This window comes from Nanorana parkeri, unplaced genomic scaffold, assembly GCF_000935625.1.
Source record: "Nanorana parkeri isolate BGI_ZX_2015 unplaced genomic scaffold, ASM93562v1 scaffold2064, whole genome shotgun sequence".
Lineage (NCBI taxonomy): Eukaryota > Metazoa > Chordata > Amphibia > Anura > Dicroglossidae > Nanorana > Nanorana parkeri.
The window spans coordinates 108,153-131,774 of NW_017308332.1; the positions used below are offsets into that span (position 1 = coordinate 108,153).

The following is a 23,622-nucleotide window of genomic DNA, read 5'->3' on the forward strand; positions in this document are numbered from 1 at the left end:
ACCATCACCATTCAATGGAAAGGTGGAGTACCATATGCACGGATGTGGTTATTGTTAACAGCGTGTACATAACATAGACATGGAATGGCAAATTTTATAAAAAATTTACTAAAGAGAACTGGACCCTGAACCCTGGACTGGACCCTGAACTGGACCCTGGACTGGACCCTGAACTGGACTCTAAACCCTGGACTGAACCCTGGACTGGACCCTGAACCATGGACTGGACCCTGAACCCTGGACTGGACCCTGAACCCTGGACTGAACCCTGGACCATTGTCTACGATGTATCAAGGTAACAATAGTTCTGCAGTCTATGCAAATACCTCTGTCTGTTTTCAAATTGGTCCCCGTACAGCCCCATTGGATCGTAGGCCACAAGCTATACGTTACGCCTTGACATCTGCCCAAGTCAATATTAAGCACCGCCTTCTGTGGCAACTCAACCACACACCCCTGACATTCAGTTGTCAAATGACAGACATGGGCAGTAGACGCTTTGGCAATTGACAGGTAGTTGGGGTGGAGCTTGGTGGGTTGAGCTTGAATTGGGATTGAGGTTCTTGCCGGCAAGGTGGCAACATAAAGGTACCAACACTTCAGCCAGTTGTCACCTCAGGTATGTTTTAGACCTCAGCTGTGTAAACATGATTGTTTATTAACATATAAAACGATAACATACAGACTTTACTGAGGTAATGTGTACATACAGTAGAAGCTAGCACCAATGTACAGAGCAATGAATGTCCACATCCCTGAAGGTATAATGCACTAGGTGTAGGAGCTGATATTCAAGGTGTAGAGTTAAAGGAGAACTATGGAGTCAGAGCTTTTCCCCATAGTTCTCCTAAGGGTAATGGGAGGACACCAACTAGCGTCCTCCCGTCACCCTAGGCTCAGTATATAGGGAGCTACAGCTCGCGGTATACTGAGACTCCGCAGCCGGAACGGATCCCGACAATTATGTCTGGATCCACCCAGCTGCATGAGTGACAGCTGGCTCCGCCTATCCAGAGGCAGAGCCAGCTGTACCCTCCCCCGTCCGTTCCGCCAGTCAACGCTGGAGGATCGAAAAGGGGAGGGGAATCCCTGCAGGGAGCCCTGAGTGACAGTCACGGCTCTCTGCACGGATAGATCAAGATTTGAGCGAGGGACGGTATGTGTTCGCTCACTTCCCGATCTACTGAGCCGACCTGTGACAGTTTCATTGTCTCAGGTCGGCTAAGATTAGGAGGCTGAGTGAAAATCACTCGCCTCATAGTTCTCCTTTAAACATTGATACTACATATTGAGAATTGCTTTGTGTCCCTATTAAATTAGGACCTTTAAATGGTTCCCCGTTTAACCCCATTCACTCACATGGAGGCTGTTCAGTCATTTGCAAAGACTATCATTGTGCAAAGGACAAACTCTGCATAGCTCTTCAGGTACAAGGTACTGGTCTCAGGAGCTAACAATCAAAGAGGTTATCTAGGAAAGAGTTAGGCTTCTTTTGCTAGTGTGGTTTTAGATGGAAGCAGTTTATTAGTTATAGCCCTCAGCTCATTAACTATCACTGATGATCTGAGAGCTGAGTAAAGTTAAAGGCCTTATGGGAAATCACTTGTGCTGAGGCAGGATGGTTGATGGAGAAGGTACTGCTGTGGGCACTCAGTCAGCTAAACATATATAGCACAGCACCTCCCTTAAAAATTAATTTGTCTTAGCATGGCTTGTCTTAGATTAGGGTTTGGTCTCGATACAGCCGTCAGTTGTTCTGTAAGTTAAAGAGCTGAGAGCTCATACATCACTGACAGAGTTATTCACAAAAGGGTGAAGGGTTTGGAGAAGGCCGGAGAAGGGAACAATCTAGGATAAAATAGCTGAACTGGAAAGTGAGCTGAATTGTAGACTTTTTCCAGATCAGCCATATTGTCCTAGATTGTTCCCTTCTCCAAACTCTTCACCCTTTAGTGAATAGCCCTGTAAATGTTCTTCCTCTCTAAAAATCATTCACATTTCCTTGGGAATGTTTTTCAGGCCTCTATCTAATAAAATCTAACATACAAGTGATCCAGGAACCTATAGAGAGGAGCAAACTAGAATCTGGTGGATTGGACCAGAAGGGCCGTACCAGTCTGCTAAAGGAAACGGTAAAGTGACCCAAAGGACAACACACCAGTGCACTTCTAGCACTGGAAGAGCTGTAGCCAAGATCACCTCTGTTTACATGGTCATTCAACGTGGACCCTTCTATCAGTGCTACTGATGGTTATGGGGTAAGGATTAAGGGGTCTTAGATTAGGGTTTGGTCTCGATACAACCCTCAGTTGTTCTGTAAGTTAAAGAGCTGAGAGCTCATACATCACTGACAGGGTTATTCACAAAAGGGTGAAGGGTTTGGACAAGGCAGAAGAAGGGAACAATCTAGGCCAACACAGCTGATTTGGAAACATTCTCCAATGCAGCTCACTTTTCAGTTCAGCTATGTTGTCCTAGATTGTTCCCTTCTTCTGCCTTCTCCAAACTCTTCACCCTTTAGTGAATAGTCCTGTAATTGCATTTCCTTGGGAATGTCTTTCAGGCCCCTATCTAATAAAATCTAAGATACAAGTGATCCGGGAACCTATCAGGGGCGTCCCGAGGCTGGGTGTCACCAGGTCTCTAGACCGAGTGACACCCAGCCATGTCATCATCGAGCATGCGCGTGGCATCACCTCATGACGTCATTGCGCATGCGCGGCCATCTGATTGACGCCTGCCGGCGGCCATCTTGGTGATGGACGCCGGGCAAATAGAGGAGGGGACGTTTACCCGGCGGTATGAGGTATGTTGCTGGGTCCCCTCCTCTCTCCTGACACTGTCGGGCTCTCGGTCCATGACCGAGTGCCCGACTCTTTAGAGGGGGTGACACCAAAATGACTGTCAGTCATTTTGGTGTCACCCGGGTCTGGGCCTCACCCCCCTTTGTGACGCCACTGGAACCTATAGAGAAGAGCAAACTAAAATCAGAACTTATGGTGGATTGGACCAGAAGGGCCGTACCAGTCTGCTAAGGGAAACGGTAATGTGACCCAAAGGACAACACACCAGTACACTTCTAGCACTGGAAGAGCTGTAGCCAAGATCACCTCTGTTTACATGGTCATTCAACGTGGACCCTTCTATCAGTGCTACTGATGGTTATGGGGTAAGGATACCTGTCATACTTATAAGTGCAGTGATGTCATACAGATTGATTGACAGCTAGATATATGGTAACCTCCAACCTCTGGTTCTAGGGTTGTGGCATAGGTCAACCAAGCTGCTCTGTCCATCAGGAACATCATCAAGGTGGGAAGGTAATTTTAGTTGGTCGAATGGAAGCCCATTTTTTTTAAATCACTCCAAGTCTTAGCAGGTGGGGTGGTCTTGATTGTAGGGGGGAAGAACAGAAGTGCTATTTGTGATATAATTATCAGATAACCAAAGTTCAGGGCTAACTTCCCCCCAGATTTTCCATCAAAATGCGATTATTTTTTTTCAAGGCGTTATTCAATACATCCTTCTGAGGCTCCTCCCAGGAACAGACGTATTTGTAGAAGAGCATCCTCATCTGCGCATAAGATGTTCCCTCTCTCCTTATTGTGGAATAATCTTCGTAAGTCAGCAGATTTGCAGACATAAGGCTATCCAGGATGGGATCTACCAGGGCCACCCCTTTTATCAGAGCCTCCCGATGTTGATCCACAAAGTGCATTTTGTGGCTTGAGGCAGAAGCAGAAGATTCTGTGATAAAAAAAAGAAAAATATTTTTCACAAACCATTTTAGATAAAGAATTTAGTAAAGAAAGAAGCTCGTTTATCAAAGTGGGAAGTTTCGGCTTTGTGATGGAGTTCTCTTCATTTCAACCAATTTATATCTTGGAAACTCGTCACTGGAATAGAGAATTTCCTAACTATTAAAGTCTATGCACAGCACATTCCCCTTCAATGGATTCTATGTAGGAAAAGCCAAGTTGAGTCTGTCATGGCTGGTCTATCGGCAAGGACAAAGTTAGTCTCCACCCCTCCCCCATAATACATTAATGGAATTTTTGTCTGCTGTGCGGGTCTCCCCTTTCCAAAATACTAGCTGCCTGGCTGTCATGTTATACTTTCAGAGTCTAACTTGGAATACTTCACTGAATAACTTCCAGTTAATCAGAACTGCACATAAACTCACTAAAGGCTGACCGGGACAAGACTGATCCCATGTTGAAATGGTATGTAAGGATTGTGCCGAACCAGATTCTCAGCCAATTTGGCCGGTTTGCTTTGACCCCATGACCATTGGTCATTTGTGAGGGGTGGTGGGCCAGCTGGGACTTCCCGTAAGAAGTTGGAGCAAAGGGATTTAGTGACAGGTCCAACAAACCTTTTTAGGAGTTCACTATATTTTAGACCAGTGCAAATCATCACCTGGTAGGATAACACCATCGACTTCATGACGTTATAGTTATCTGACCAGCGTTGTGAGCACTGAAGCAGTTGGGGGCTACAATCAAACAGGGACAGGTTCTTCTATCAGGGACAAGGCCAGGGATCGGACCAGCGTTGTCAGTAATGAAGCTGTTGGGGGCTCCAATCAAAGAGGGACAGGTTCTTCTATCACACCAAATCCTTATAGAATCAAAGTTCGTAGATTTTATTGACTCATGTCGGTTACAAGTGTAACGGACATGAGTTTGCACTAAAATCTACGAACTTTGATCCTATAAGGATTTGGTGTGCTGGTGACGAATTATCTGTATTTGGCGGCGCCATCCGCAGTCATTCCGAGCACCCCTCCCCGATCACTGGGTCATACCGGTAAGGAGTGCAACTAGCCTTTTCTTTTTTCAGGTTCTTCTATCATTGACAAGGCCAGGGATCTGACCAGCGTTGTCAGTACTGAAGCTGTTGGGGGCTCCAATCAAAGAGGGACAGGTTCTTCTATCAAGCAAAACAAAGTTGGGGGCTCCAATCAAAGAGGGACAAGTTCTTCTGTCAGGGACAAGGCCAGGGGCCATTGTCAGCTAGAGATCTGGTTATCAACAGTGATCTGAACAAACTCTTAGCCCATGAATTCATTCTACATGGACATGACTGAGGAACCTTTCCACTAGCCTGGAATGAGGGGTTATTGTCTTATGAAAAGAAGTCCCCTGCACAGAATAATTGGTGGCAGGACCTGCTCTTCTTTTGCTCACCCTTCGAAGCAGATTCTTTTTGTTTTTGCGGTTCCTCCCTGGGCTTCTTTCGCCATTTAAAACCCTTCACTGAAAGAGAAAAAGCATGGACATTAGTCCCTGTATTCTGACACGCTAACCTATTGTATCTTACGGCAGAACTGTAATTTGTATTCAGTATAGCAGTGCAAATATTGTGGACGTGCCATAGAATTATATTAAAGGTAGCTGACTACAGTGAGCTCACTTCTGGTCATTATTATCCTCTGCACCGCCATCTTGAATAAGACCTCATGGTGGATACAGTTGCCCCCCTGTAAACAGTTTGTGCTCTGTGGTTGCTACCTGGCCAGTAAGTGTTCACAGTCCTCTTAACCGGGGCAGTAGCAAAGTTGTGTCCTTACTTTGTGCCAAATGGTGTCCTTCTTTACCATCTCTAAAAGTTGGAAGATATGTGTGTCTAGTACTGGAAACATATTTCTATATAATTGAGCCTTGTCTGGGGTCTTAGTTCTTTATATTTCACACCATCTGAATAATTCTTTGGCAGCACCTCTGTGTCCACTTTAGGTCTCAAGGTCGTGGCCCTGCATCACCTTTGTAGCCTCCTTGCCCCCAGTGACATCCTATAACACAAGGTAGTGTGAGCTCCTGGATTCTGATTGGACCAGAAGAAGAAGGAAAAGCTCACATAAAATAACGATATACCAGGAAGGAATTGAGGATTGATGCCAAAGAAGACCTTGAATAAGGCTCAGTTACATTAATATGCCCAAAGAGACCCTGTCACCGGACCATTCTTTGCTCTAAGAAGCCTATACATGCGTTTAACATATTTTATTCATGTTATTTACCTGTAAAGGACTCCCTTGTGTAGACATCCAAAAGGACTGAGACTTCAGCTGGGCGCTGCCATCAAGATTGTAATGTCAGCTGCCCAAGGAGATTCAGAGTTGTCACTCTATAGCAGCGTTTCATCATATTTTTTTTAGTCATGGCAACCTTTTTAAAGGATGCAAAATCCAGAGGCACCTCAGTCTAAAATGTTATACATTTTAAGGGGGACCCATGCAAAAACACCCAAAAAAGTGGGGTTCCCTTTTCACTTCGATGTGCCCCCTTCAAATCAAGATCCCCCCTTCACATCAGAGTCACCCTTTGCCTTAGCAGTCCCCTTTCATATCAGGAGCCCCCCTTTCACATCAAAGGTCCTTTATCATATGAGGAGCCCCCTTTCACATCAGAGGCCCCACTTTCATATCAGGAGCCCCCTTTCACATCAGAGGTCCCACTATCATATGAGGAGCCCTCTTTCATATCAGGAGCCCCCCTTTCACATCAGAGGTCCCACTATCATAAAATGAGCCCCCCTTTCACATCAGAGGTCCCACTATCATATGAGGAGCCCTCCTTTTAAATCAGAGGTCCCACTTACATATCAGAGTCCCCCTTTTATATCAGGAGCCCCTTCACATCAGTCTTCATTCCCCCCTTCACATCACAGTCCCGCTAACACAAAATTTGGGGGCACCTCTGTGTAGGCCAGGAGGCCATGGCATTCCCCTGCGCCCCTCCCTTAGCAGCTACATAATAATTTATGGAAAGGAAAACACTGCAAATAAGTATTTAAAATACTTGATTTTTTTTGTCTGCACTTTTACCTGCATTTTTTTTAAAGCTGGTGACAGGGTCTCTTTAATGAAACCTTTAACATGCATTTATGAAAATTACTCTTCAATCAGCTACGTATCCCTGGTAGCAAAGAAGACGTTTATTCCTGCTATATTTCTGCTATGTCAGGTTCACTTTCTGAACTCCAGGAAAACATAAAAACACACTTAGTCCTTTTTTTAAAATGCTGCTGGTAAAACTTCCTGAATCTGTGTTCATAGTAGCTTCCCATATTCCCGGAAATGGGAAGTAAGACTGTAGCATGTTTCGGGTACTGGGGTCTGGACGGGAGGTGTCTGGGCAAGTTTGTAGGAGGGAGAGAATACAAGGAGGACCTAACTAATATTAGCACAGGGATCAGAGAGCTGATACGCTGCAGAGTGTCAATAGTGAATATTTTTGGGAACTAGGGTTGCCACATGTCCAAGATTCACCCGGACAGTCCAGGTTTTGAATGCTGTGTTCGGGATTCATGGCAGCAGAAACCCGGACACAAGATTTCAGGGAGACAGGGGGCAACCAAGATTAAGATAGGGGCTACTGGCCCCCCACCAATAGTTTCAACTGTGAGATTTACATATGAATGGGCGGCGCTATTGACATATGAACAAGCCACGACTCATTCTCCCAAAAAAATTTCCGCGCGTTGCTAGACTGTTCATGTTTCGCTTGAAAAAGTGGCAACCCTACTGGGAACGTCTGGCTTTTCATAAACATGTCATATTAGCGAGGTGCACGTATTATTTGCAAGGGGCCCGCTGGGACTTAGGGGCTCATTTATACCAGAAGGCTTCCCGTTGTCATGGTCTTGTCTTAATTCTACCAAGCTGTCAGTCTATATTCAGTAAATAGGTGTTTTTGTTTGGCCAGGAGCTGGATGAAAATTGGTCTTGCTCGGGATCTTCGTGGTGACTCTGTATTTCAGAATATACAGTGATCAGGGTCCCTTTGATGGACTTTTGTGTTTGGAGTCTACAGCAAGATTATACCTGGAAATGATTTTCAAATATTGCTAGGTTTGCCTTATTGAGGGTCCAGAGAAGGTCCCACCTGACCTGAACTGGAAAAAGGGACCCACCATCCTGACTACCAGGCCGTTATATGGCTCCTTATGGACCTTTAATCTCCTTATGGTCCCTGAATCCCACTCTAGTCATATAGTACTTTTCTCTGCTTGGGGCAGCTTAAAGACTTGCGGTCAGGGGAGGCGGAGCCTCACCTAGAATTAAGGAGGAAAAAGCTGTCATCTTCAAGTCTGAATCTTGTCAGCTTTTTCTCCATTCAGATCGGCTTCCATGAGGTTACACAGCAGGGAAATCCTCCCCCCCCCCCCCCACTGGCATCTTATGGGGGGCATGGTTTTACGTACAGACAGGGGCTTATCTCCTGCTGGGTAACAAGGCGTTTGCCTTGGGCGGCAGATTTCAGGGGGGCGGCAAAAATGCCGCCCCAAAACACTCAGGCATCCGGGTGGAGGAGGCGGCAGTTTCAAAGGACAAAGTCCGCAAGGAGGCAGAGAAAAGCGGCAAGCAGGCGGCGGTGGAAGAGGTAGAGGAGACGGAGCAGCAGGAGGGGGCGGGGCGAGGCCGGGACGACAACGAATCAGGAAGGGGCGGGGCCAGGGCGCCGTAGGAAACCGCTGCATGCGTGACAGAACACCGGGTCACTGAAGAGCCGCCGTGGTACGGAGGAGGCCGGGTCCTGCAGCACCAGTCCAGCAGTGGAGGAGGCCGGGGACCAAGCAGCAGGTAAGATGATCACACTACTGCTAAAGGGACCCTGCAGAGCCCAGCATGGATTCTGCACAGCCCACCTGAGAGTCTCGGGTGGGCCGTACAGGATCTGTAGTGGGCTCTGAGGGGTCTATGTTGGGCAGAGCCCACCACACATCCTGCACCGGTCTGCAGGGTGCCGGGGGGGTGTGCATGATCTGTGGTGGGCTCTGCAGGGTCTCGGGGGCTTTGCAGGATCTGTGGTGGGCCTTATGCCAGAGCCCACCACAGATCCTGCACAGCCCCCATGAGAACCTGCGGATTTAGTGAAGGGGGGGGGGGTTGGGGGGGCGCCCTTGTTTCGTCTTGCCTAGTGCGGCCGCAAACCAGAATGCACCACTGCATACAGATTCTATATCTGTGGATCTGTGGCACACTGGCATCTTTGTGATTACCTCCGATGTTATTTAATCACAAAATACATGCATAGTGTACTTTACCAAAAAATTGCCGCAAGGCGCTACAGTGTTCGGGTTTGGCTTGAAGAAAAGGTGGCAACCCTATTGGGTAACCTAACTATTGAAGCCAGAGCTGTCATGGCCTCTACTCTTTTTTAGAGGCGTGAGCTCTGTGGATGGCTTGGACCAATGGCAAAGCACCATTGGTCCAAGCTGTCCAATCAAAAAAAGAAAAAAAAACCCCACTGAGGCCATCGATCTCGATAATTCAGCAGTGACGAGCAAGTGAGGGACAGGGAGGCTCCTCCATGTCTCCTTCTTCACACTAGCTTGGGGATTGGTTTCTGGCGGGGCTTTGGCAAGTGGAGTGGGGTTTCGGCCGGCGGGGGCGGGACGTGCTTGGGAATGCCTCACCTGGAACCAGGTACCGCATGTCACTGCTTGCTGCATACGTTCTGCTGCAGTGCACAGCTTGTCCTGTTGTCCTGTTTAAACTTTTGCTTAAAGGAGAACTATGAGGCGAGTGAAAATCACTCAGCCTCATAGTTATAGCCGACCTGTGACAATTAAACTGTCACAGGTCGGCTCAGTAGATCGGGAAGTGAGCGAACACATACCGTCGCTCGCTCACTTCTCGATCTATCCCTGCAGAGAGCCGTGACTGTCACGGCTCTCTGCAAGGATGCCCCCTCCCCGATCCTCCAGCGCTGACTGTCGGAACAGACGGGGGAGGGGGTGGGTACAGCTGGCTCTGCCTCTAGATAGGCAGAGCCAGCTGTCAATCACGCAGCTGGGTGGATCTCGACAGTAATGTCGGGATCTGTCCCGGCTGCGGTGTCTCAGTATACCAGCTCGCGGTATACTGAGCTTTGTGTGACGGGAGGAAGCTAGTTTGTGTCCTCCCGTTACCCTAAGGAGAACTATGGGGAAAAGCCCTGACCCCATAGTTCTCCTTTAAGGAATATCTAAAGCCATTTTTTCATTGTGGATGGAACAAGGAAGAGTTGGAACCCCCGGCATCTTTATATTAATGCGTGTGAGATGAATGCACACTAGAGACCATTTCCATTGCCCCCCATATTCAAACAGCCATCTAAAGCCTACGGTCAGCTTTACCGTTCTCCAGGTCCTTCATCAGTTTCGAGGCCTCTTGCTTCTCATCGATGGCTTCTAGAACTTCCACCGTCAGCTCTGGACCATAACACTCCTTGTAGTGATTCAGGATCAGATCCACCACGTCATCAGGTTCTGCCTTCTCTAGCAAGCTTTTGGCAATCGTGTTGAAGCCCTCCTTGATGTCCCAGTCCGTTATTTTGCTGCGGAACCTCTTGAAGCTTCTCCCACTCAGATTGTCCAAGGCTGTGAGCAGGGCATCTCGCACGGTGCGTGCCATCCTCCTCTATGCGGTGCCTCAAAAGATGCCAAGCTTGTCTCCGCCTCCAGCAGCTCTTCCGCTTTCAGGGGAAATATGTCTGCACATACTACTAGAAAGTGAAAGCAATTTGCTGGAAACATTTTTTTCCAGCCTTACAGCAAAATAACGAACTACTCCAAAAATGAACCCAAAGCCGTAGTGCATGGCACGGATGAGGGCAGCTTGTTTTTTTGGTGCAGCAAGTGAAGATTTTGTCTTTGCAGTTCTATAGGATTTGCAATGCAACTTCGTAGAGGGAGAAGACCGGAGCCCCACGCCTGAAACATACTAGCAGATGACTTCCTGGAACTTCGGTTTTCACTCACTGACGTGCGTTATCTGCACTGAACTTTCATACATGAGCCCGGCGTGTGCTATGTACATCCATGATACAGTCCGTGTACCCATCGCACTCAGAGCCGCTGCTCCAAAAGTGGAAGGTGGGTGCAGCAGGTGTCAGCGGGTGGCTTCCGACAAAATATCAGTAAAGGATGGACACCGGCACTCCAAAGCAAGTTCAGGACGTGTTTATTAAGGTACAAGTTGCAAATAGAACACTCTAAAGAACGTTTCGGGGTCTCACAGGATCCCCTTCATCAGGCAATTGCTTTGGAGTGCCGGTGTCCATCCTTTACCTTTTACATCCATGGTGCCAATATGCATGAATCAGTCGTGCATAGACCCGTGGGGTCGTACGTGCATGGTGCAGTTTACAGTGGAACTCCGTGCAAAATCAGAAATGGCATATAAGATGCAGTCCGTCAGTAGCATTAAAGGAGAACTATGAGGCGAGTGATTTGCACTCAGCCTCATAATCTGAGCCGACCTGTGACAACTAAACTGTCACAGGTCGGCTCAGTAGATCGGGAAGTGAGAGAACACATACCGTCGCTCGCTCACTTCTCGATCTATCCCTGCAGATAGCCGTGACTGTCACTCACGGATCCCTGCAGGGATTACCCCGCTCCCATCCTCCAGCGCTGACTGGCAGAACGGATGGGGGAAGGAGCGGGCACAGCTGGCTCTGTCTCTAGATAGGCAGAGCCAGCTGTCACTCACGCAGCTGCGTGGATCCAGACAGTATTGTCGGGATCCATCCCGGCTGTGGCGTCTCAGTATACCGCGAGCTGTAGCTCCCTATATACTGAGCCAGAGGAAATACATCATAGAATGGGAGGGAACACAGAAAAAAATGGTGCAATAACCAAAGTGCCCAGAAGATGGCAGTATATTAACCAGCTATACTGACAATATGATAATAATGCTTAAGGAAATTAACTATATAAATTCTCACATTCATATAAATATTAACCATGACTATGCATTGTGTCCTTTTTTATTCAATAGCTGTAACGGCACAATTAACATGGAAGTTTTTGTTTTCCTGAGTTCCACCTGTAACCAGTGGCATCACAAGGGGGGTGCGGCCCACACTTGGATTACACCATTGGAGGGGTGACACCAAAATGACCGACAGTTTCGGGAGAGAGGAGGGGACCCGACAGGAATACCTTACCCCGCCGGGTGACTGTCCCCTCCTCTCCCTGCCGGCGTCCACCACCAAGATGTCCGCCGGCAGGTATCAATAAGATCGCCGCGCATGCCGGATGACGTCGTCGCGCATGCGCGTGGTGAGGTCTCGCACGTGCGTGATGATGTCACAATGGGGTGTCACCCAGGACACCCGGCTTCGGGACGCCCCTGCTTGTAACACCATTTTATTACCTGTTGGTCCTGCCAGTATTTGTCAAGCTGTCCAGCAAAAGTGACAGATATAGGGGTTGGGGCAAAACATTATATACTGGAGGGGTGCTTAGAACGGTCAGCCTCTAGAGCCCATTCACACCAGGGAGGCCTGCTGCAGTGCAATTGAAGCACGCACATTATGTCACGTGTTAGCATGACATAATGTGTTAGCGTCACGTTAGCGTGACGCATTGCATTTAAGAAGAACTTCGGGTTTTAGAAAAATTAGCCCTTGCACTTGGGGTGTAGGGGTATTGGTCTTGGGGCTCCAGCAGTCTAAGGGCTCATGATGTCATCACATTTATACAGGTCTATTAGATGTAAGGATGCTGAGGGACATACAAAAGCCAGAGTGGAGGGGAAGAGAGGTGAGCAGAGTGATGGGCTACGGCCTCATGTTTAGTTTACTGATTTTTACTGAGACTGTAGCCCAACACGGGACTGAGCTTGGAGAGGTGACTACATTACAACACACACAGGGACCATGGGGAACAGACGTAGCCCCCCTCCAGAAGGAAGGACAGTGTCAGCACCAATTCAGAGATGATTGGAGGATCTACTGCCGAGTGATACACAAATAAGATGCATTGTTGTTCATAGTTGAGGGATTTGAATGCATTTTGAAGATTTAACTCCTGAGTGTAGTGTCACTTTAAACCTATCCTTTCATCTCAGCCTTGCCCTAATATTATCATGAAGATGATGCAATTACTTTAGGGCTGCGGAAATTAACGATTGATTTCTCAATGAATCGTTAAACTTTTTGATCGATTAAAATTATTTTGATCGCTAATGAAAACACCTCTCCGTCCAGCTTCCGGGAGTCCCGATCGGAGATCCGGTGACGTCACGGACATCGTCGTCACCGGACTACTCCCCTTCCCCAAGTGGCTCCATCGGCTAACGAAGGGAAGGGGGGAGGAGTCCGGTGACGACGATGTCCGTGACGTCACCGGACTCCTCCCCTTCCCCAAGTGGCTCCATCGGCTAACGAAGGGGAGGGGGGAGGAGCCAGTGACGTCGATGTCCGTGACGGCTAACGAAGGGAAGGGGGGAGGAGTCCGGTGACGACGATGTCCGTGACGTCACCGGACTCCTCCCCCCTTCGTTAGCCGACGGAGCCACTTGGGCCGGTGAGTTTGCCCAAGAAACTTTCTGCACGAGCGCCAGCCAAGGCATTGGCCTACACACATACAGCACAGCAATGAAGTCATAAAATGAACCTGGATCACACTAATCCAGCAGGTTATTATTCCGAGTTGCCCCTCTCAAGCGGCGGCCATATTGAGTGGGGCACGCGAGATTAATAACGTGCTGGATTAGTGTGATCCTAGTTCATTTTATTACTTCATTGCTGTGCTGTATGTGTAGTTGGATTTGTATGTGCGTTATCATTACTGGAGAACTATGGGGTCAGTGTTTTTCCCCATAGTTCTCCTTGGGGTAACGGGAGGACACAAACTAGCATCCTCCCGTCACCCAAAGCTCAGTATACCGCGAGCTACAGCTCGCGGTATAAATGAAAAAAAATTTTGATTAATCGAACACGAAAATTCTAATCAGTAACAACCCTAGATTACTTTGATACAATGGGATCCGAGGAGCTCGGTTTAGGGAGAGATCTTCAGAAAGAGGAAAGACGCAGGCCGCAGCAACACGGAAGCTCCAAAGGAAACCAGAGGTGAGGAAGTGACCTCCCGTGATGCCATCTTTTTCTTGTAACTCATTGCTCACCACTTACACTTATTGCTGTATCGCGTGACTGACTTCCTCATATACAGTATATAATGCCTTCTTGTTTTATGGTTTCATCGGTTATCTGATGATTGTTTCCTTATTAATCTACAAGAAGTAAAGCATTTAAAAAAAAAATAAAACAAGCGGCACAAACACTCAGACAGAAGTTACTTATTAACCAGTCCTGGAGTATGACAGATGTTTATCTGAGGCAGGCCTTGTGACGATGGTGAGATCTGACGAACCCCAAACTGTGCGAAGAGAATAGGGGGAGTAGTACTGAACACAACGCCACCCTCATTTTCTCCACAACATCAACACAAATGGTCAGGGTTGAATCTCATGTCTGTGCTAGGCAATTATGGATGGTGACATATTTGGCAAATAATAGACCTGCAAATAATAGACCTGCAAATAGGCCTGCAAATAAAAGACCTGCAAATAATAGACCTGCTGGAATGTACTTCTAAAGGAATGCAGAGACATCGTAAATGCAAATTTAATTTGTGTTTTCCCAGCACATCCATGTCCTTACTTCCTCTTCTGGGGATTCGCAAGTCAGTAATAAAAACAGTTGTAGCCTCTTCCACGTTAAGTATCGATTGGTTAATTCTAAGTGTTCTGCTAATGATTGCACCTACCTGTGAGTGGGGTGTGACCCTGCCACAGAGTGGGACAGCCAATAGGGGAACATTAGGAGTGTCTATGCCGCACCAGACAATCACTCGGAGTTTCATGGCCAGTGGAGCATGCTGGGGAAGTGCATAAATACTCAGGAATTGCCATATGCTCAGTTCAGTCTGCCCCCTGGGCCTGGCCTGGGGATGGGATGTACAAGGTTGGAGAAGCTGACTAGATCTCAAGCCTGCAGGAGGCCACATGTTGAACCAAGTGTGGTATGGAACTGTCGGGGAAGGAGAACCAGCGGAGCTCTATGACTAATGGAGGTGCCAGGAATGCCAGGATGACATGGACCTCAGGAACAAGTCTGGTGTACTAAAAGTCCACAACAAATATTTGATTTGGAAGGGCTGACCTTGAGGTCAGCCATACAATAAGTCAACGTTGATCTTATGAAGCAATTTAGGTCCTGGTCAGCTCTGGTCAGCTCAAGTAATGGATACCAACAAAGTGTTTGACTTCCTTCCACCTTCTCAACGCTGATGAATACATTAATGAAAGAGTCCGAGAGACGTGATTGTACCCAATTTTTTTTTATTAAAGTGCTACAATAAAATGACGCCAACCACAGAAAAGTTGTACATTTTGCCAATCGGAATTTCGCATTGTTGTTCAGAAGTCCTGGCAACCAGACATAACGGAATGGGACATCTGTGCTGTGAATAATTAGACATCATCCCTCAGCGACCATAAGACAATTGGTCGTTTTGTCCACCCCCCGCCCCCCCCTGAAGTGGGAACTGTCAACTTGCAATGTTGTATGCAATAATTTCATTGGTCTTATTACTATTAGCCATTTGCAGGTTGTAGTTATGGAATGACAAATACAGGGAATGTTTTTGGTTGCTCATTTAAATAAAAAAATGTTTTAAACTATATTAAAAAAATGACGGAAAGAGTGATCTTAGACATGATGTTTGTAAAACCATGCATAGATCATATCATTTGATCTACCCGTAAGACGTAATGCGTACACAGCAGAGGGCACCAGTGGGCAGAGCAATGATGCGCTGCTCATCTCTGCGGATACAAGGCATCGGGCTCAGTAAACAGCACCTACAAAAAAGTCTGGTGAAGTTGGAGACCTTTTCTGAGATCAGGTGTGTTGGCACAGGCTGGTAGATATGCAAGAGGCTGCTGTAGATACCTTGTAGATGTAGTTCTAAAAGAATCTATGGCAATACTTTCCCTGAGAACGAATCCGTCCCATCACAGCTAATTACTGACAAGGCCTAATGCCTTACACTGACATCTGCTCTCCTATGTAAGTTACCAAGCTGCAAACCTGTAAATCATTGGGCAGCCTCTCCCTTTAAGTAGCTGAAAGCCATTTTGGTTGTTCATTTTAGTGAATTCACTAGGGGGGGGGGGGCTGCCTTATGAATGGGGGATGTCTACAAATGATGGGTCAGATGCTTAAGGCACTTCAAACATGGGCAGTGGCTCATGAAAACCCCTTGTTTATCTATGTCACAATGGGTTCAAAGTTGGTTGCACTCGGCTACTGCATCTTAGTTATTACAGAGGAGCACCAGTCAAATTTAAGTAAGCCAAGACCAGTTCTTTGTCATGAAGATGTCTATCTTATGACCCATCTCTCTTGATGACCAGATCAGTTGAGCTGCTCAAGAACTCACAGAGTTAGGGTTTAAGTCAATGAAACGTAGCCTCTGGACTGTCCTGTGTACGTCTCTATTAAAGTCAATGATCTGCAGTTCAGTCCCATGCTTTCTGAAATGATCAAAGTATATCTTAGGCCAAAACATTTCAGATAGAGTGGAGAATGGATAGAACCCCTGTCGGGTTTATAATGCTGAAAGGTGTGTGACTGAGGCGTTGGATTTGACTCATTAGAGGGTTAAGGGTTGGAGCCAAGTGAATGGCTATGGTGAGGCCAAACATCGCTCCCTGTTGGGACAGCGTCCTGTCTTTTTATCCAAACAAGGCATGCTGGTGATATCTTAGGTAGGCTATTTCATGTCTATTTGTTTCCTGTTGTCAGTGGGACAGGAAATGATAGGAAATCCAAAATGTTTCAATTGTAAACAAAACAGAAAATGAGGAGAAACCTTCCAGTTTCTTCTCCGGTGACAACTGTTCAAGAAGGTATATTCCCTAACATTGGAGGGTTTCCTTTCACTTCCTGTGGTGTCTCTGGGGCAAGAAATGACCCTACTCTAGTCTCCTACTCTATCCAAAATTACAGGAAAAAAAATTTTGACTTGAGATATACTTTAAATGTTTTTGGCCAGAGTTCATCTTAAAAAAAGATATATAAAAAGCAGTCATATAATGCAACCTACCAGCCCTTAGACGTGGTGACAGCATTTGTTTTGTATTTTCAGGCTTTTTTCTTTTTCACCTGCTGATTCTGTCAGTAACACACTTCCTGTGGGACAACCCTCACTCACTGCACTGTATCTATGGAGGAGCAGTGTTGTCCCCCTAGGATGCTCTCTTGATTGGGACTACAACCACCCTCCCCCTCTTATCTCCATTACATAGGCAGAGGGTATGTTATAGTTCACAGAAGATAGACAGGAAGGCTGATAACATTGTTTATCACTACCTTGGAAGTTATAACATTGGAACTCTGGTGGGATCAACAAGTATTTTCTGTACCCAAAGAAAATGTTCTTAGCCTGAATAAAGAAAACGAATGGAGCCACCATATCTAAGGACTGAGGAAGCTGGAATTGTTCTTGGAGGTTAGATATCCTGTAAGTATCACTGTAGATGGCGTTACGTTGACGATATATTCTTCAGAAACAGTTTAGGACTGCTCCAGATCTTCGATCAGACGAGGATTTTTCTCCTTTAAGATCAGATAGAATGCTTGCTTGTCAGAGTCAGACCAGGCCCTGATGAACTGGAAGAGTTTCCTCATCTGGTTCTGGGCAGGCCTCTCACCTCGTATGGTGTCATTTTCTTCAGTAGTCAGGAGTTCTTTGGAGAGGAGACCATCCAGGATGGGATCCACCAAGGCACATCGGTTCACCAGTGCCTCCCGATGTTTATCCACGAAGGGCACCCCCTTAGGCTTGGGGGCAGAAGAGGAGGAAGCTGAAATCAGAAAAATAAAATATTCACAAACTTTACAAAACAAAGAGCCGTTTACCCAGATAGCAAGGATAACCTGCCACAAACTTGTGGGAGGGTTAAATTGTAATTCTTGGTAACTTGCTGCACACATTCCTGGCAAGTAGTAGACGTGCAGAACACTCGCAGCAAAAGTTCTGGGCGACACTTTTTGAATTTGTAGCAAATTTGCTTGGCAAGTCTCCAGCAAGAGTCCTGCAGGTCTTAGCAAGAGCTCTGCGAGTGTACAGCACTTTAGTAAAGCAAGTTGATCTGGAGACTTGCAATGCAGACTTGCTGTAATTGTGCAACAAAATTGTGAAGCTCTGCAAGTCTGCAATAGTTTAGCAAGTCATTTTCAAACTTGCAGCTCAATTACTTGCTATCTGGGTAGTGAGAATTGATGATTGGTTGTGGATCTTTTAGAGTTTCTGAACTTTACACTGGAAGGAATTTGCCATGTAAGTCTTATTGGTGCCCATTGTCTCCTTCAGGAGGACCCCTGCTTTATTGCAGGATTGAATCTCCTATTGAACATCTTTTTGCCCAGCGACTACAGTCTACGGAATTGTTAGGGCTGATGAAGGAGGGAAACATCTATGCCCTCTTCTGGAACTGGTGCCTTACTCTGGTGGGAGCAACGCATTTAGTTCAGACAGCACAGCTTGGCTTTCCAGTGGAGCTACTTGTGTCACTGGCCCAAAGCAAACTCTACCTATTGACTTGAGAAGAATCCATAAGGAAGGAAGATTTATAAATACTGTACAATTATCTATAGGAAAAGCCAAGCTAAGCCTGTCACTGGTGGTCTATCAGCAAGGAGGGATCTCCACAACCAAACCTGCAGATAGCATTGAAGACTCAATAGGGAATGTCCGCAGTGAATCGCTTCACCCATAATACATAAATGGAAATATTTATGTATTACTAGCTGTCTGCCTGTCACATTCTATTTTCAGAGTCTAACTTGGAAGAAGTATTTATTAGAACAGCTCTGCTAAGCAAGTCAATACAGGTTGAAGACGATGAAACTGCTCACACATTGAAATGGAATGGAGGGAAGAAAGAATAGGTTGGTGTCAAAACAGATTTGCAGCCCATCTAGCCGGTTCCCTTTGACCCACCAATGTTCAGAGGTGAGGGGTGGTGGGCCGGCCGGGACTTCTTGTAAGAAGTGGGAGCAAAGAAATCTAGTGGCAGGTCCAATCCAACAAACCTCTTTACTATTAATGTCTGTAAGTCCCTAAGAGCCGCACTCTGATGCCATAACTCCAATAAAAACAAATGTATTGACTCCAACCAGATACCGCTCAGTGCTTCTCAAGGTCTGTTCTCCTCTAACATGTTTTACCACCCACGGGCTCTGTAGTAGTTGACTACATGTTGGGCCATTGCGAATACTTGACTGGTAGGATAACGCTATCCCCTTCATTGAAGTTATAATGATCTGACCAGCGTTGCCAACACTAAAGCAATTTGGGTCTCCAGTCAAACAGGGACAAATGTCCGCAGGAGACCAGAAACATCTGGCCACTCTTCAATGAGCTAAACACACTTTGAGCCCATGAACTCATTATATATGTACAAGGCTGAGGGACCTTGCCGCTAGCTGGGGGGGGGCTTATTCTTTTATGGCAAGAAGCCTACTTCACAGAACATTGGGGACAGGACCTGCTCTGATAATGCTCACCCTCCGAAGTAGATTGGGGTTCCGCCTTGGGCTTCTTTCTCCAGCTAAAACTGTTCACTGAAAAAGAATATAAGAGAGAAGCGTGGGCATTAGTCTCTCTATCCGAACATCTTGCAACAGAAATCTTATTTTTCAATACACAAATATATATATATGCTTTAATTTCCATTCAGCATAGTATTGCAAAGATTGCCAATGTGCAATAGAATTATAAAAAAAGATAGCTGATTACAGTACACTCACACGTGATTGGCTGCTATGGATAACCCCTCTTTTGAAACCAAATCCCTCTGCCCCTCTTAACTCCTCGGTTGTCCCTCATTTATATCTGATGTATAGACTTCTATTTAAAAAATTGTACTTATGAACTACTGAAAGTGTTTTAAATGTTTCAATTATTACATTTGGTATTTTGAATAGAAAAGCGGTTAGCAGCCAGCTGGCTGTTAGACCGGTCCCTTCAGCTTGTCTCCCGCTCCGCTCCAGCTGTCTACGGATCCCTGAATCATCACATCCAATACAGTGTATAGGACTTGAGGACGTTGAGGGCCATTCCATCGCTGGATCTCTAGGAGGCTTCAGGGACCACTCTAGTAGCCAGCCGGCTGCAAAGTTTCAGTGAGTATAACTTTGCTATCTTTGCTCCCGGACAAAAACGAGCAACTTACCCTTACAGCCCTACTGCAAAGGGCTAAGATCATTTTTCCCCGGAGTTCTTCAAGTAATGACAAAGTCAATAAAAGGTATACAGGGGTGAGAGCTGAACTGGTTAAGTGACAAGGGGTTTCCATGTCTTTACTGTATATGCCTCTCTCCTGCATGCACCATCCTGTCATCTCCCAGCTGGAGTGTATCTGACCTTCTGCAAATATTATGAATTCCTCATAAACATAAACCTCTCCGGGAAAGTCCCATCCTTGGTAAGTCTTCTGAGGTATCTGCTCAGCCCGGTGATCTGACACAGCCTGAGCTTTCCAGGAACGGTGCCAAGTTGTGGCGTTTTTTCCCCTCACTTTCCCTGAATATGAACATTGGTTGGCTTTACAGATCTTCCAACAGGGAAATAGCCTGCATACAGATCTTCACCAGGGACATATAGGGCATACCACTGCTAATCATTCCTGATAATGGCACTTCTGCGACTCTCTGAACTTTGGCTCTAACATTTTCTGAACTGATGACCCCAAGGAGTTCTCGTTATCGGCTCGATTGCTGAATGCTTGTTCCGTGTTAGCAACTCATAAGCATGGAAACAAGTCAGAGCCAGGAAAATGTGTTTTTAGAATCAAGCCACCCCAATACTTCTATCACGACAGGTGTACTTTGGGGGGGGGGTAATTAAAGTTCAACTGGACTTTCAGTCAATAAAGTCAAATAAATCCATTTTAGGGGCATCAAAACAAATGTTTTGCAAAGTCTCACAGGTCATTTTTATTTAGAAAGCATTCACATTCCGTGTAAAAAAAAAAGCCTATATCCAGTCAGCATGCTGCAGAGAAAGAGCCGTGTGTGGAAGCAGTGGTCTCCCCTGCTGAGTCAGATCTTGAGCTCTCCAATCAGCTGGAAGCATAAGATCAGCTGATTGCAGTGCTATTGGTTAGACTCAGTGGGGGGGTGTGCTAGACCTTGGCAGAGCTAGGGCCTGTGTCATTTGTTCACTTCAAGCGGGTTTTGCATTCCGAACTCTATGAACATGTACAACCTGCTTGAAGCAAGCCAAATGCAGATCAAAAGTAGGTCAAGTGCACCTATCATTGAATTCTGAATTGTCTCAGAAGTTTCTCAAACTGATGCCTCTGATACAAACCCCGCAGGGTCTCTTCATCAGGGCATAAAGAGTCACTCTTTATGCCCTGATGAAGAGACCCGGCGTGGTCTCGAAACATTGGCTCTTGTGATTGTGTGATGTCTATGTCCAATAAATGGACATGTTGGATTATTCTACTGAGTGCTGGTGATTCCTTTTCCTATATTGTGTCTGCACGGTGCCATCCGTGTTCATCACTACAAGCACCATTGTCTACATAGGCCTAGATTGCTGCAAGGTGTGCGGAGGATTTCCCCTTTTATCCAAAGGATACAAACCCAACGCCCATCAGTACAAGCCCTTAGACCGGTGTCACAGTAGAGTAGATTAGATAGGAATGACTGATGCAGGTGTGTTGGAGTTAACATACTGGCCAGAACCACCTGGGTTACCAGCTTTTATTAGATCCAGAAAGCTCTTGATTACAGTCAACTAGGCGGGAGCTAAGGTTCCACTTTTGCATATCTTGGGAGGATTCTCACATTTATGCAAATAAATTAATAGGTTTCTCCTAAGAACTGGCCTGGCAACATCTGTTGCCATCAAACAATTGCTTGTTTTTAAAAGATCAACCATGGAACGTATTTTGATATGGGGCTAAAAAGGGAAGGAAGTGTCTGGGAATGAATTAAAATATTGCAGAATTGAGGTTTTCACATGAATCCAACGAGGTTCACGAGGCTAAAATAAGGATTTTGTTTTAAAGCTTGGTGAAGGAAGAGCAGTTCCTGCTGTCCGTGGTAGCTCAGCTCATCCTTTTCATTCTCCCAGAGGAGGAACTGATTGGTGGATATGGGCCAGGAGAGCAGATCTTCCTGCGAACACTCATAAATTAAAGGGTCGGTATTGATGGGCTTTTGTTCACTTCAGAATTGCTTCTCTCCCCATTAGCGATTAGCCAAACATGACTGGGTTCAGGTTTGGTTGGACATCCGCTGAAGACAGCCAGAAATCCAGGTTCAGTGTACGTCCAAGTTAACCAAACCCAGGGCCGACTGTGTGTTAGCAACCAATGGCGCTGAGCGATCCGCATGTCATTGTTTGCTAGGATGCTAGCAGCCCAGACGTATAGCACCATTGGCTGATATGACACAGACTGAGGTTTGCTGAGGAACCTCCATCAAACAGCTTGGGTTTTGGGTCAATCTCATGGTTGACCAGAACCCGAAGCTCATCCCTACTCCCCTTACAAGTCTATAGGAATGCAAAAGCAGCTGAATCAGGTCAAATGCAAGCCAAATGCAGGTCAACTGCACCTGTATTGAATTCTGAATCATCTCCGAAGCGTCTGTCAAGAGCATTAGCCCATCGAAGGCCATTGACACAAACCCTGAAGCAAACCAACTCTATAGCACCTGTGTATAAATGAGATGCAAGCATCTGCTAATTGGTCAGCAATAGCCCCATATACAAATGACCATCTAAAACCTATGGCCAGCCTTACCATTGTCCAGGTCCGTCTTAAGGTCCGTGGCCACTTGCTTCTCATTGATGGCATGTAGAACATCCACCATCAGCTCTGCTCCATAAGAGTCCATGTAGAAACTCAGGATCAGAGTCGCGACATCGTCGGTTTCTGCCTTCTCTAGCTTGCTTCTGGGGATCTTGTTGAAGCCCTTCTCAATATTCCAGTCCATTATTTTGTTACAGAACCTCTTGAAGCTCTTCTCACCCAAGTCATCCAAGGCCTTGAGCATGGCATCTCGCACGGTCTGTGCCATCCTCCCCTATGTGGTGTCTCAGAAGATGCCAACCTCAACTCCGTCTCCCTCTTTAAGGGAAATGTATCTGCAAGTTTGTAACTGAAAGTGAAAGAGATTTGCTTGTTTTTTCTTCCTCCTGCCCTTTTTCCCGCCTTAAAAAAAAAAAAACCCGACGTGAATTAATTCAACGTGGCCTTGAGCCAAATGAGGTCAGCTATTTTGTCTTTTCTGCAGTAATGTAGGACTTGTAATTCAACTTCGTAGACGGGTGAGGACAGGGGCCCCTCCTCCCTCCGCCCATCTGACTGGAAAACACTAGCAGTTGACTTCCTGGAAACCATATTCCACTCACTGATGATTATTACCTGCACTGAACTTTCACACTTTAGCCTGGCCTGTGCTATGTACATACGTGGTGTCCATATGAGTCATACGTGCATGGATCCGTTTACAGTGGAAAATAAAAACTGACACATAAGTTGAAGTCTGTCTGCAGCATTATCATGGAAGTTTTTGATTCCTGAGTGCCCCCTATAACATAGTTCTATGACATGGTGCTCCTGCCAGTACTTGCCAAGCTGTCCAGCAAAAGTGACAGCTATAGGGGTTCGGCAAAACATCAAACACTGCTGAGGTGCTTATAAGAATCGGTTTTGGGGCCCATTTACACCGGAGAGGTTCTCTGCAGTGCGACTACTGCGCGCATACTATGTCACCTATTAACACGCATTGCATTAAATCAGCCTATTCATTTGAA

General features: G+C 46.3%; 3 protein-coding genes across 3 annotated transcripts; all 3 read right to left on the reverse strand.

Moving 5' to 3' along the window:
• Positions 1-3,457: 3,457 nt before the first annotated feature.
• Positions 3,458-10,407, reverse strand: LOC108800546 (apoptosis-associated speck-like protein containing a CARD). Its single transcript, XM_018572538.1, has 4 exons — positions 10,126-10,407; positions 9,424-9,494; positions 8,770-8,781; positions 3,458-3,736 (listed from the first exon to the last, which is right to left on the reverse strand). The coding sequence occupies exons 1-4, from the start codon at positions 10,400-10,402 to the stop codon at positions 3,458-3,460; spliced, it is 639 nt and encodes a 212-aa protein (XP_018428040.1). The 5' UTR covers positions 10,403-10,407.
• Positions 10,408-17,302: 6,895 nt separating this feature from the next.
• On the reverse strand, positions 17,303-20,474 carry LOC108800547 (apoptosis-associated speck-like protein containing a CARD). Its single transcript, XM_018572539.1, has 4 exons — positions 20,462-20,474; positions 20,215-20,373; positions 19,356-19,412; positions 17,303-17,650 (listed from the first exon to the last, which is right to left on the reverse strand). The coding sequence occupies exons 1-4, from the start codon at positions 20,472-20,474 to the stop codon at positions 17,361-17,363; spliced, it is 519 nt and encodes a 172-aa protein (XP_018428041.1). The 3' UTR covers positions 17,303-17,360.
• Positions 20,475-22,386: 1,912 nt separating this feature from the next.
• Positions 22,387-22,924, reverse strand: LOC108800548 (apoptosis-associated speck-like protein containing a CARD). The gene is made up of 2 exons (XM_018572540.1): positions 22,607-22,924; positions 22,387-22,517 (listed from the first exon to the last, which is right to left on the reverse strand). Exons 1-2 carry the CDS (start codon positions 22,881-22,883, stop codon positions 22,387-22,389), a joined length of 408 nt encoding a protein of 135 aa, XP_018428042.1. The 5' UTR covers positions 22,884-22,924.
• Between the last annotated feature and the right edge of the window lie 698 nt (positions 22,925-23,622).

What these genes read in the sequence shown, in the direction of transcription:
- LOC108800548 (XM_018572540.1), bottom strand. Translation starts at nt 22,883, where the DNA reads ATGGCACAGACCGTGCGAGATGCCATGCTCAAGGCCTTGGATGACTTG. An exon ending in TAAGACGGACCTGGACAATG is followed by an intron (nt 22,518 to 22,606) that starts GTAAGGCTGGCC and finishes ATTTATACACAG; the next exon opens with GTGCTATAGAGTTGGTTTGC.
- LOC108800546 (XM_018572538.1), bottom strand. Translation starts at nt 10,402, where the DNA reads ATGGCACGCACCGTGCGAGATGCCCTGCTCACAGCCTTGGACAATCTG. An exon ending in GATGAAGGACCTGGAGAACG is followed by an intron (nt 9,495 to 10,125) that starts GTAAAGCTGACC and finishes AAGTTTAAACAG; the next exon opens with GACAACAGGACAAGCTGTGC.
- LOC108800547 (XM_018572539.1), bottom strand. An exon ending in ATTCATAATATTTGCAGAAG is followed by an intron (nt 19,413 to 20,214) that starts GTCAGATACACT and finishes ATTCTTTTTCAG; the next exon opens with TGAACAGTTTTAGCTGGAGA. An exon ending in ACCCCAATCTACTTCGGAGG is followed by an intron (nt 17,651 to 19,355) that starts GTGAGCATTATC and finishes TTCTGATTTCAG; the next exon opens with CTTCCTCCTCTTCTGCCCCC.